General features: G+C 40.3%; 1 protein-coding gene across 2 annotated transcripts in view; it reads right to left on the reverse strand.

The window, feature by feature from the left end:
• The window catches only part of ATG5 (autophagy related 5), a 146,145-nt gene that overhangs the window by 93,522 nt on the left and 38,281 nt on the right, over positions 1-14,342 (reverse strand). For both annotated transcript variants that reach the window (XM_006260358.4, XM_059732529.1), the window contains one exon: positions 8,333-8,495. In XM_006260358.4, the coding sequence (XP_006260420.1) occupies positions 8,333-8,495 (163 nt within the window). The remainder of the gene's footprint in view (positions 1-8,332; positions 8,496-14,342) is intronic.

The following is a 14,342-nucleotide window of genomic DNA, read 5'->3' on the forward strand; positions in this document are numbered from 1 at the left end:
TTTTCAAATGTAAGTAGGGTATGACCTCTTTGTAATTATCTTCACTTAATGTACATACTCATGTACTGAAAGTTTCATTATAAGTATTCTGTTATACTATTTTAGAAACTGGTCTTTCTTCTTTCTCTGTCAGCAACTCATCTGGATGAGGCTTAAGAACGGATACTAAAAGTGTCAGGCCAAAGTACATTAAAAACAGTAATATCACTCCCTCCCCCATTTTTTAAACGGAGCGTTGCTAAATTCAGAGAAGTTATGTAGGGGTGCCTTGAGACCAAAAAGGCTGAGAACTGCTGACAAACAACTGGTATTCTTTTGAAGTTTTCTCTTTTTGAAACAGTTTTAGACAGACTGTACAGTTTCATACATATTCTCAGCGACTAAGTACTGTAACATTCCCATTTACCCAAATCCCTGAACATTTTCCAAATATTTCCTCATCTCAGTTGAGATTAAAAGTGACCCAATCATCACTCCGAAACTCTGCTTATTGATTCTATCCAGTCATAATACAGTAAAACAAAAAAGATTGCAGTTTTTAGATTTCTTGACAATTAGGATACAGTTATGCTCATAAATCATTTCTCAAACTCAATGTGACATGCACAGGATGCACAAAGAAATTTTAAAGTACTAAAAATGTATGATGCTAACTATTCCTATTTATTTTTATGCCTTAAGAATGTGCTTAAAACATAGAAGAAATCACATGATCCTTACTAGAGAATTTATGCTGATCTCAGGCATGAGGAGTTAAGTATTGTATTTCAGTATATAGGCTGACATGGTGTATAAGTCGGACCCAGTTTTCCGGTGTGAAAAGTTAGGATTTTCATAGGCAGTGTATAAATTGGAGCCGGGCTTGGTACTTGGCTGGCACAGCCCCATCCCCGGTAAGTGGCGCTGCCTAGGCCATGCCAGCCAAGCACTGAGCCCAGCTGTGTCCTCTGCAAGCGGTACTGGGCTCAGCACTCAGCAGCGCTGCTCATGGCAGACAGGGCCAGACTCCATGCTTGTCTGGCTCAGCCCCATTCCCTGCGAGCCCAGTACCGCTTGCAGGGGATTGGGCCACACTAGCCAAGCGCCAAGCTTGGCCCTGGCCCCAGCCTCGGCCCCAGCGAGCGGTGCTAGGCTTGGCACTCAGCTGGCGCGGCCCAGGCAGCACCACTCGCAGGGGATGGGGCCAAGCCAGCCAAGGGTCAAGTCCAGCCCCATCCCTGTCCCCTGCGAGTGGTGCTAGGCTTGGCACGTGGCTGGTGCGCCCCCATCCCCTGCGAGCAGTACTGCCTGGGCTGCGCCAGCCGAGCACTTAGACCAGCACCACTCACAGGGGACAGTGATAAGGTGTATAAGTGGAGGTTGAATTTTAAGAGTTAAAAATTGGGCTTCAAACCTCTGCTTATACACTGTGAAATATGGTAACAAAACAAAAAGTTGGGGCTGACAGAGTAAAGAAAAGAAAATACTTCATGGCTGATAAGTAAAGAACAGTAGTTATATTTTAAAAATAAGTATAATAGAGTTCAAAGCTGTCCAACTTCTTGTAAATTAACCCCAGGATAGCCCTTTCCTAGAATAAAGATGGACACTAAAAAAAAAAAAAAAATGTTTACTCTCGGAGTGGTAACCAACTACTGAATTTACTCAAATATAAGACAAGGTTCCCCCCACCAGTCAGCATTAGGAAAAAGCCCCTCATCTTACATTCACATACAAAGAAACCTAATTAAATACACTGTATATCATTAAACTGCTGCCAAAAGCAGCATGTGCTCAATAATGGAAACCAACTATGAAGTTGATTAAATTTAGCCAACACTAAGCATACAGATAAAGTACCTGCCATATGGGGCAAACATGCTATTGGGAACATTTTCTTTTTTTTGGCCCTTCTGAAAAAACACATGGGTGTTCCTTGCATGGGCAACTGGCAGCAGGCTTGGAAGTACTACAGTGCCAGAGCCAGCCCTGACACCCTCCCTTTACTACCAAAATGGCTACATTTGACACGCTGATGGGAACCTACCACAAAGATAAGTTGTGCAGCCCATCTGAATAAGATATATGGAAGAGCCCATAGAGTGCAGTTGCCCTCAGCACTTGACTCTTTTTACAGTCATGGTGAGCCACTACACTAAATACATTCCCTCTTCCTGTTCACTTCCACAGCTGAGCTGTTTCTTTCTTTCCCATTTTCAATTACTCCTTTTTCTTCACCAGTCTTAAATATCTGGCAAACACTGCCAAACATGGCCCCAAACCACCCAGAATCCCTCTGTTGCCCCCTTTCTCATCCTGTCACATAATTAGTGTGGCCCTGTGTGAAGTAAGACCAGGATGCCCTAGCCTTCACTTGCATATACATTTTTGGAGCATCTCAGGACTTGTGACAAGACTACCTGGTTCCAGTCATAAATAAGGGCTAATTAGCCCATGGATCCTCAGAAGGGGAGGGGTATCTGGAGCACATGCATTTACTGAACAGTGCTGAGCTGTGGGGTCACCATGACTTGAAATGCTGTTGACTTTGCTAGGGCCCAGCCCGATGAACTATATGGTAAATCATGAGCCTTTTGACTTTGGGCTATCATGAACAGTTTGTATTATATATAAGTAGGTGCCAAATTGCTACTTAAAAATGAGTTTATGGAGTACCTGCACTAAAACTTGCAGCAGTTTTAAAAAAGGTAAAATGCATCAATTCTGAATGAACTAAGTCTATAGGTACTATACACAAATTACTACAACTATGTTTATTTCAAGTTCATTTTTTTTTCAAATTTGCTCCTCACTTCTATGTGTTCAGTTCAGGGAGAGTAAAGTCTGACAGGAAGAAGGGTGAAAAGGAACTGCAAAGGGAAGACAATGGGGGACAGAGGACAAAGGGGCACCCTTTATTTATTTCCTTTGCTGTAGCAGTGAGAAGGTGAAAAATTGAAGACAAACCTCCAATAATTAGATTTTATACCTGGAAAATTATAACAAATTTATAAAATTTCCATATATAAAACCTTATTATGGGGGGGGGGGACCTCTTATAATCAGGGTAATCTAATAATCCATTAAATATGGTATTCTGTGCATCCACAGCGAAGTGGGGGAAAAATAATGGGCTTAAAATTGCAACAAGAGACATTTAGGTGCGATATTACAAAAGAACTTTCTGCCTATGAGGCTGCCCAAGCACTCAAAGAGATTGTGTCTCAAGTACAAGAAATATCAAATCTTGGCTTCCTTAACAGTGCAGTGAACATTATAGAACATGTCTCTTTTGAGCTTTCACATCAAAGAAAAAACAAGTGTCCTGAATCTTTAATAAATTCCCTTTATTAAAATTGTTGCATAGAAATCAAGAAGTTAAACAAACTTCTGAACTATTCAATTAAAAAAATTATTTACCCCTTTAACTGTTCAGCTTTCACTTTCTTGATCCTGTGTCATCATTTCACCAGTCTCCTTTGAAACACTATGACATAGACAAGACCTGAATTTCTAATGTAAAAAGCAAACAGAAAAGAATACTTTTAAAAGCTTGCCTGCCCTTCTTCATTATAAAGAAGCAACAAAGTGATTCAGAACAAGAGCTACAGTAAGATATTTTCCTACAATTCTGAATAAAATTTAGCTTTGTGGTAAAAAAAACTTCAGTAGAACAGCTTTACTTTTTTGCCCTCAGGAAGCTTCTTCTCTACCTTGTTCAAATGCCCCAATTCTCCAACCTTGATCCTGAACCAACGTGGCATTCCCAAGTTATCAACCTCTAGTGGAAAAAGACTGACTTAGGGAAACAGGCATTAATTTGACTGAAAATTGAAGGATGAATTAAATCAATAGAGGCACCAGGGCAGAAAGGTAAGACCAAGTCTCTGATTTGATGACTGATCAGCTGCCATGTAAAACAACAATGGAATCAAAGATGAACATGACACCAAATCAGGTAATCCCAACACAAGATATGCCACACATTTACTGATGTGGCTTATCCCATGAGGGATGTTAGAGCAACAGAAATGGAAAATTCTCAATGCCAGCAGACCAGGCAACTCCAGTTTAATATGAAGAGCTACCAAACTCCAATTTATACTTGTGATCTATATATGCTTTATTGTCAAGAAGTTCTGCAAAAAGGCAAAATTAAAATTTACAAAAACCAAAGTTTAGCACCACATTAATCCATCTAGTAAATCTGACAGTTATCTAACAAGAATTAAATAAACATAATTGTTTACTATATACTAGATCTAAATAATTTTTTTTGAATTTTCACAGACAAAAAACTCTTCAGATGTATTATTAGTTCTGAGGCAGTTATCACAAATGTTACTTTCTTTTCTTTTTTGTGGTCATCAATTCTGTTTCAGAGAGAGGTTTAAAATCATTATATCTAAAACGAAAGCCTATAAAAAATACTGAAAGGTACAGCATGTCTTAAAAAGAGTTTTCTTGGTTTCATAAGTTTTTCGTATTTCTCTTTTATGAAAAGCTGACAAATTAAAATTAGCATTTGAAAGTATTCAAAAGATTATTTAAGCTTCTCTTTCAAGTGTCAGGTTGCACAGGTGCCATTGCTCATTAAATATAGTGAAACCTGTATGAAATCAACTTCACTAGGCCACCCTCTTAAGGACTGTCACAAAGCAGTCCCAAACACATCGAGTATAATGATGGTTTACTTAAAATGAAGACCCTTTGGTAAAAAAGAAATACCAGCTTAGGGCAATCACTTACGATACTTGTGATAACAATGAAACCTAACCTATATGACTGAGCAAGTGCTTTTTCATATTCTGACAAGTACTTAACATCCTTTTTTAATTTTAGCTACAATGACATTTTACAACCAACTTCTATTCAAATGACTTTTATAATAAAACAATATGTAGCTACCACTATGATAAAACCCCAGCATTTCATTGGTATGAATGCCAGAGAAAAAATTAAGTTAAAAGGATACTAAATGGAAACCCCCATTTCATTTGTGTAAAATATCATCCAACTCCTCCCTATATAGATTTGGCAACAGCATACATCAAGAACAGTGATATAATAAGCTGGTTCTCTCTTTAATTTTTGTTTGATCACTGTGAACAGTGCACAGAAAACACAATATGCATCTCTTTCTGCCTCACAAGTGTCTTCAGGTTATCTTAACTGATTCTGTATCACCAGACTCAATTGGTGATATATCAAGTGAGCTGCCTTTATTCATGCTATTTCTTTGCTCTAAAAAGCCTGTTTGCCTTAACATAGCTTGGAAATTCTACAGATCCTTACTATGCTTATTTATAAAGCTAATCCTGAAATAAGAGCAAACAGCTATTAATACAATGCATCCTTAGTGGCATCTTAGTATTGTACTACTTCCAATTCTATATCAAGTTATACAGTCCATTAAAAGTTAAGTTAATACAGTGCTAAAAACTTCGAAGAATTACACTGGCATAGCATTCTCTTCCTATAACATTCCACTTAGATTAACTTGTTTATGACACAAAGTGTGCCACTTTGATGAATATGGAAAAAACAGATCATTTTCTCAATTACTGAAAACTTAAAATAAAATAATCTGACCTTTTAAAAGCAAAGATTTAAGAGTAAACAGTTTTCCAGCTCACTGAGATTTTTTTCACTATTAGTATGAAAAATGTCAGCCAATTACACCAAAACAGAATCCCCTAACTGGTTAAGCTAAATTTTGTGCCAATTCAAACTATAAAAGAGTTACTTCCTAGTAATTTCACAACATAAATACTTAATAGCTACATCCCTAAAAACTTCACCATTCACATGCTAAACTAACAATTCCCTCAACTCCTCACCATTCCCTATTCCTCAAGAAAGACAGTTACTTGACATCTCCTCCTGTTAAAATTAATAACAATAGGATATAAAATCAACTAACTCAGAGGATAATTAATTTTCTTCCAAAACACACATCACCTTCAATTGTTGTCCAAGCAGTTCAGTCATTCGGGGTTGTGGCATTAACTTGGGGGGGAGGGGGGGGTGTCAGGATGACATTATTATAGGTTGTATTTCCTGACTAAGGTCACAATTAATTGCACTATAGCTTTATTTCATTCACCAGAGCTTTCCAAAGGCTTGGAAAGATGTTCAGTTTCTGTAGGGAAAGTCACCACTGTCTCTGGAAAAACCAACCACAAGCGTACAGAAGTTCATAATTTTTCTTCCAAAGTAAAAATGGCCATTCAGGGAGAAAAATAACTTAGGAACAACCTGTGTGAAGTGGTTCCCCAGAGAATATTCCTCAAGAGACAGAACTTCTGTACATGCAGTGGACGCAAAGCCAACCGTTGCAATCCTACTGTGCTTTGTTTCTCTCCCCTCCCACAGACGGAGAGAGAATGTATGTCACTCTCAGCCAAGCAGGGAACAGAACATATCTCCCAAGTGCTTCGGGCTGGAAAAGCCCAGAGCTAAAACAGTTGGCAGGCATGTTCTGCTCCTGGCTTGTTCACTGCCTGAATAACACTGCAGCACTTGGATGCAAAGAAACATATGCAGTCCCCAGCCTTAGCTGTGCTCCATCACAGTATGGGGGAAGGGAAATACTGGAGGACTCTTCTGTGCACAACACAGACCCCCACCCTTCAGTGACTCTGATGGTCCCTGGTTACATTCGCTTAAAAAGCCTTGAAAGCTCTCTGGGCTGTGTGCTCTCGGGACCTCTGGCAGCACAGTATTCATGCCTGCAGGCTCCTTGCTTCCCTGTCTGAACCTCTATACAGGTCAGCTTCTCTCTCAGGGAAACAAACCTGAGAGATGTCCAGGATGTTCTGAATGTGTGTATGCAGCTATAGCATTTCAAATATTCACTTTAAAATTAGGCCTAGCCATTATAAATTAAATGTTTAAATGTCTCATAGTTTCTACAACAGGGTTCACCACCCCCAGCACATGTGCCAGAGCATGCCATATGATGGCATTTTGCCTGGCACATGCACCTCAGTCGGTGGGGGAGCTGCAAGGGGCTCGACTCTTGTTGTGGCAGCGCGGCCCTTTCCCCCTGTCCATCCTGAGGCATGCATGCACTCACTGCCAGCAACCAGCCAGAAGGGCTCCACAGATGCAGGGTACAGCTGCTTGCAGCATCCCCACCACCTGCTGCAAGCAGCCCGGCCTCCATGGTGGGTGTCAGGGGCCTGCCCAGATCCTAGGCCAGCTGTGGCAGGCAACGGGAGGCTGCAAGCAATTGCACCAGGGTCCACAGAGCTCAGCTCAGCTCATTGCTGGGAGCAGGTGCACATGTGCCTCAGGGTGGACAGTGGGGAAAGGGGCTGAGGGTGCACTGCCGGCAAAAAGGATTGAGCCCCCTGTGGCTCCCCTACCATCCACACTGGCATGCCAACATCTTGCAAGTCAGGGCTGCCGATTTTTTTGGCACTCAGCCCAAAAACATTGCTGACTCCTGTTCTACAACTTCAACAGATCAAAAACAATGGCATCTTCTAGAAATCAAATAAATACTAAAAATGTGTGAAGATACATTTCAAAGTGGTACGGCAGTCTTTCCTATCCAGCAGGAAATGAATTGTCTACATCCAGAACCAGGTAAAAAATTCTGTCAAAAAGATGTTAAGCTGGCCAACCAACATTTTCCAGTATGTTCTCCCATAAAGAAAAGCCACTGTTCCCCATAAATGTCTTTTACACAGGAGTAATAAACTATGAAATCTATAAAAGAAAAGTAGCTAATTTCATACAGATGCTACTCTAAGTGATCCTGGCATCAATATATTTTAGTAATTACTTTATATCTACGTCATAATCTCCTTGTGAAAGACATGGGACTAGCAATAATTATATTTTAAATTGTGGGTGGTGAAAATGGGCAATATTACTCGCACACAAGACAAAATCAATGAAAGTTAGTTGTGTTGCTCCACCAATGACTTCCAACCATAAACTAAAGGAACCACCCTTTTTCAGGGTCAGAGACAGCTCATACTCAATACCTGGTAAAACCTGGGCGTCTCCTAAATTGAGACCAAACTACAGTTGCACCAAACTACATTAAACAGGTTGCAGTTTTATTACATGAACCAAGTCAAAACTCAAATTATTTCCCTGAATATCTTAAATTAGACCTACAATCTGGTATACATGGGGTGAAGAGCAGGTGATCCCCCATTAAAATACTTCACATTGATTAAACTTCAATGGTGAAAATCATATTTTACAATCACTTTACTACAAACAAATGGGGGGGAGGGGGAATCGCTTTAATAAGAAAAATCCTGATTTTGAAAAAATTAAACCTAACATAAAAAAACAGCTTGTTAGGTTTTAGTTATTGATAGGCTGCATTTACCATTCTGTAACCCCATCCAGAGTTGCTTATGATCCTTTTTCTGCATCTCATTGATGACTTGGCTTTTGTGCTTTAAGGCATCTGCTTCCTTTATACAAGCCATGAAATGAGCTTCAATGACATCCTTAGAATGACAGTGAAGAAGGTCCTTTTCTGGAAAATTCTGCAATAAAATTCAGAAGACAGACCAAAAGAAATAAGTACATCATGGAACTCTTAACAAAAGGAATGATTCACACACAAAACAATTATTTTTCAAGAAGCATGGAGACAAAGTATAGGTCACGAATCTTATCCAGTTCTTAAAGCCTTTGGTTTACTAATAGAAAGATTTACATTTAAAAAAAACAACAAAGATGTGCTACAGAAGCACAATCCACATTTCCAGTTCACTTGACTACAGACATTTGATTTACTACTTTTGAAAACAGAAAGTTTTCCAACTGTGGATCCTATTCAGTCTTTCCTAACTTTGGATCCAACTGCTGATCCCATTCAGTTTTTCCTTTCCTAAAAGGAAAAACATGTTAATTTGCAAATAATAGTTGCTTAGCGATCAAAAAAATTTTACAACTTTTAATCAATCCACCTTTAATGTGTCAGACACATAAATGTGTGGCGTGGGATAAGCTTGACTAACAGAAAAACATTCTTTGCCCATAGCTGTATTGTAGCCAGGCCCTTATTTGTTGATAGTGACTATTTGATCTACCTCACTAAATTTCTGCTTTCATGTGTGATGGTCATGACTTTCTTGAAGAGACATTTATATGTCTGACTGAGCAGACCTAACACTAACAACAAAGATGATCAACAGATAAGTAAAGAAGCAAATCAAATGAGACTGGACAAAACAGGAACACTTTTTTTCCCTTTTACAAATCCCCATAATAGGCTCATATGGTAGCAGTCCAGAAAGGGTTACTAGATAGGCAAAGTACCTTTCTAGTGGTGACTAAAATGTCTGATTAAAAAGAGCTGGTATTAAAAAAAAAAAGACTGAAGGCTGGGCAGAATGAGGAGGCAGAGAGAGGCTAGGAAGTGTCCTAAAGCAGCTCCATATCTACAGGAGATTTGTGCTGAAAAATGCTGAGAAACAGAAAATGTAGGAAACAGCAAGACATGATTAAGATGCACTCCTTACTGCTTAACAGAGGGTCCCTGAGCGGAACATCTAAATCAGGCCTTCATTACCCTACTTTCCTTACATACAATAGAGGAAGTGCCGACACCTAAAAGTAAAGGGGCCAAAGCCTACAAAATTCTAGACTGGGGGGAAAGAGACAGCCTGCATGTACAGCCTTCCAGACCTCATGTTTTATAGTTTCAATTTTGTTACTCTAAAAGGAATGAGATCTAAATTAAAAGATGAAAAAGATAGATTACAAGAAGTGCTATCATTCCAGGTATACCTTTAAGGATGTGGCTTGGATACCAATTGAGCACTTTGACAAGAGGGATCAAAATGTACTCCCAGACTCCTAAGCACAAAGTTCCCTCCTACCGTCCACACGAAAAGGCACAGGCTCACATTCAGTGATAAGAATAAAGATGTTCATTTTCAGTGACAGGAAGATCAAAATTTTGGGAAAAATGTCCTTACTAGACAGCAAAAGAACAAATTACTTTAGGATGGTAGCAAGGGTTAACTTTTCCTCAGGAAAAACCATAAATGAAGATTTACAGAAGGACATCACAAATTTTCTAACTCTGGCTCATTGCAAAGATCACTAAGAAGGCTATCTTCCATGTAAAAACAAGGACTGAATAAAGAGATTGTTTAAAATCAAAAGGCTCAAGTTAGGTGCTGAGGACTTGACTTGGACTGGATGTTTCTTGGGAAAATCTTGTTACTTAAGAATGTACCCTATTAAAGACCTCCTCAAAGAGACAGAGTAGCAGAGACCCAAACCCTAGAAATGCTAAAGGAAATGTTCTGAACAAAATCATCCTGAAAGAATTGTACAATCATGAAATTTTGTGCAATTTATGCCAAACTGTGAACCCCTCATAACCTGCTATGATAATTCTTGTCTTTCAAGTAGGCAAACAGATATTGAGGAAGCTCACCTTAAAAGTAGGACTTGGAATTCAGAAATGGGATTCAGAACCAGACCCTGATAAAGACAACTACCAAGGGAGAGCTATTTTTTGAAGGCTTTCAGAAACATTAGCAACAAATCAGGTCTTCTTAGAATTCTCTGGAACCATAAAGATTCATCCCATCTCACTCAAGGATGGATAACATAAGTATCCCTTCAATTTCAAAGGGCACAAAATAGTTGAGATATAGCCTTAGAGATTCTAGCACAAAAGTAATGTGGTGACAACCCTACCTGAAATTTTCAGTATCAAAAAAGTCATTTTTAACTCTTTGAATTGGCTTGTTGAAGAAGGTTAAAAGGAAGAGATGGCAATTCTATGAAACCACTCTTCTTTATGCCAGAGAAACCAGAGATTGGTGATCAAAGATTACCCGTCAAAATGAAGGCACTCTCTCCCAAAGATGACTTCCATTATTCTTGGGAAGGCATGGGCTTAGTACAGTGGTGGCAGGAGTAGGCAAAATATGGCCCACGGGCTGGATTCGGCCCGCCAACCGATTGGAACTGGCCCACAGGCAGGCACGCACTAATTGCTTGAATCTAGCCCACGGTTGCACCTGTGGCACTCTACATGGGGCCAAGCCCCACCCACTCCTACCTGAGCAGCCCACACTGTGCTCTTGCCTAGGGCCTGGCCAGCATGCACAGCTTCCCAGAAGAGCTGTTCCTGGTGCAGCTGCAGCTGCCTGGGTACTGCTCAGTTTTCTTCCCCCCAGGTTCAGCAGCTTGTCCTCCTGCTCAACTGCTCCTAGCAGCAGGAAGCACACAGGAAAAGGCAGTAGCCATGAGGATGCATGCTAGACACCACATGCCCAGCCAGGTGGGGTGGGAAGCTGCAGCTGGGCAGCTCTTGTCCCAGCATGCAGGGTTCCAACTTGCTTGAATTTTATCTATAATTTGTTAAAATATCTTCTAAAAGATTTTGTGTGTGGCCCTCTATAGCTCACCAAAACTCATTAACTGGCCCTCCAGCTGAAATAGTTGCCCACCCTGGCCTTTTGCCTTCTGAAAGGAAGGTTTTTGTAATTTAGACCTGTAATGTCTATATAGGGTCTTCATAAAGTCCTTGTGCACAACCTAAGTTATTGAAGTTTAAAGTGCACAAGGACTTTATGAAGACCCTGTATATGACAAAGCTGACAGACAAAAAGCCTGTTCCTCTTACATGAGGATGGTCAGAGTCTGAAAACATTAAGATGATAAAGTAAGTTTTCTTTTCAAAATTTACTTCAAAGCAGAGTTCCATCAGTGACTTGGAGGGTGTGGAAAGCACTCTATCCAAATTTGCAGATGATACCAAATTATGGGGTAAAGTTAACACACTAGAAGGTAGGGAATGAATCCAGGCGGATCTGGACAGGTTGGAAAAGTGGGCAGAACAGAATAGGATGCAGTACAACGAGGACAACTGCAAAGTGCTGCACCTAGGGAAAAGCAATCTGTGACACTTACAGGCTGGGGGAGGACCTTCTCATCAACACAGCAGCAGAAAGGGATCTCGGAGTCATTGCTGACACCAAGATGAACATGAGTCGTCAATATGACAAAGCAATCAGTAAAGCTAACTGCACTTTATTATGCATTAGCAGGTGCATGACAAACAGGTTCAGGGAGGTGATACTTTCCCTCTACAAGGCATTGGTCAGGCCGCAGTTGGAATACTGCATCCAGTTTTGGGCGCTGCACTTCAAGAGGAATGTGGACAACCCCGAGAGGGTTCAGAGGAGGGCCACTCATATGGTTAGGGGCCTGCAGGCAAAGCCCTAGGAGAAGAGTTTGAGGGCCCTGGATCTCTTCAACCTCTGCATGAGAAGGCTGAGAAGTGATCTTGTGGCCACCTACAAATTCATAGCGGGGCGGGAGGGGCAGAGGCAACAAGGAATAGGAGATGCTCTGTATACCAGGGCACCGCTTGGAGTAACTAGGAACAATGGCCACAAACTGACGGAAAGAAGATTTAAGTTAGACATCAAGGAGAACTTCTTTACAGTCAGGGTTACCAGAATCTGGAATGGGCTTCCAAGGGAGATGATGCTCTCCCCTACCTTGGGAGTCTTTAAGAGGAGGCTAGACATGCACCTGGATCTAGCCCCTCCCAACCTGGCCACCCCTTCACCCTCAAATCAGCCTGGGACTGACTGAGCTCTGGTCAATTTCCAGACATTGAAGTTAACAGAGAAGTGGTTTGGGGGAAAGTGCTTTTTAAAATCCGTGAAAGCACTTGCAGCCCAGCTCCTAGGAACCCAGAAGCAAGGGTCTAGTAGGCCCCTGCCCTACACATACACCTGGGCACTCCCAGTCAGGGTACCATCACACAGATTTCAGTAAGTGCAAGAATGTTGGGTTTTTTATTGAACTCAACATTAGCAAGAAGGTGAATAAGAAAAATGCAATTGGGCTAGGTATTCACTATCACTCCCTGGCCACGGTTTGACAGCACTGAAATGCTGAAAAGGTAACTATGTGTAGACACCTCTAACCCAGGACAACTGTGAACCAGTCTCATCAGTGACGTTCTTGAAATGGTTCAAGTGTTTTGTCTGCCTGCACCCATGGAAAAGCCCAAACAGAAGATGGAAAAAGCATAAGAATTATGTGAAGAATAGTGTCTCTGTAAGAGGCAGATGAGATTAGATAGGCATACCAGAGAATAATGGGCTGTCCCCAAAACTCTAGTACAGGGATTCCCAAAGCTTTGCCTCTGAAGGCCATTTCAAAGGGGCAATCCTAGATGGTAGGCTGCATCGGAGGGGCTTACAGGCCAACTTTGGCCTGCATTACACACCTTGGGAAACCCTGCTCTAGTGGCTGAAGGGGCATTTTTTGTGTTTTGTACATTTGCTGAATACTCAGGTTAATAATAAAGATTATCTTGAAGACCCTATCTTCAGATTATTTCTTTAAAGACTTTAAAGATAGCTGGGACAATTATAGTAAGTTTGACAGCTGGTCTCTGACACAATGTTAATTCAGAGCCCCTGGGTTTTGAGTGGCTTTTCTTTGGTTTTGTCTTGTTTTGTTTTTGGTTTTGCATTTAGTGTTTCATAGCAGTCATCATCATGGTTTCTTAACACTTAGAAACAGCAATGCTAACTGAACATTTCTATGATGCTGTTCCAAAAAAGATATCAGTTTCAAAGTTTCACCAGTCTGGTTTCATACTGTTCCACCTAACACCTGTCAGTTCTAATTTATCCAACACCTGTTAACACACTAGTTGATCAAAAAAATGAAAAACTTACTCAAATACAAAAATCACACCCATAACTAGACCTAAGAGGGAAAACAGCTGATCAATTAACTGATCCACAGCATAGCTAGTTTGAAATTAATAGCATACGGCAAGACTAATAAATTATATAGCATCCAAATATTTTTAATGAACTCACACAAATGTTACAATTTTTAAACTTACCAGAGCTACTTATTAGCAAACTTAAACCTAAAAAAACCTAAATAATCTAGGCTTAAATTATACTCTTAAAACTATCCATTTCTGATGAGATACTGCAACACTTTAAAACCCTTACAACCCTTCTGGTGAGTGCATGTAGGTTTGGTTAATGCCTTCGTTTTAAGATACTTAGAAAATTTATTTTAACTAGAGAAACTATTACATTATGCAATAAAAGCTAGATTAACAAACATAATTCAACATATTACAGGTTTAAAGCAGCAAGCTAGAATTAGAAAGGAGGTCTCATTAAAGATACCTGTAGGTATAGTACAAACTTCCCTTTTCTAACCCTTTATAATTTTCCCTGTGTTGAAGCTTAGTAGAGTTGTTACCAGCCCAAAGAGGTTTCTCATCTTTCAAAGCAAGTTTTGAGCAAGTCTGTAGAGTTGTTTGAGATATCCAGGTTAACACACACTTTCCCAACTGCCCAGTGCACAATAGCAATGTG

The sequence above is a fragment of the Alligator mississippiensis genome, chromosome 1 (genome assembly GCF_030867095.1).
Source record: "Alligator mississippiensis isolate rAllMis1 chromosome 1, rAllMis1, whole genome shotgun sequence".
NCBI classification, from domain to species: Eukaryota; Metazoa; Chordata; order Crocodylia; family Alligatoridae; genus Alligator; species Alligator mississippiensis.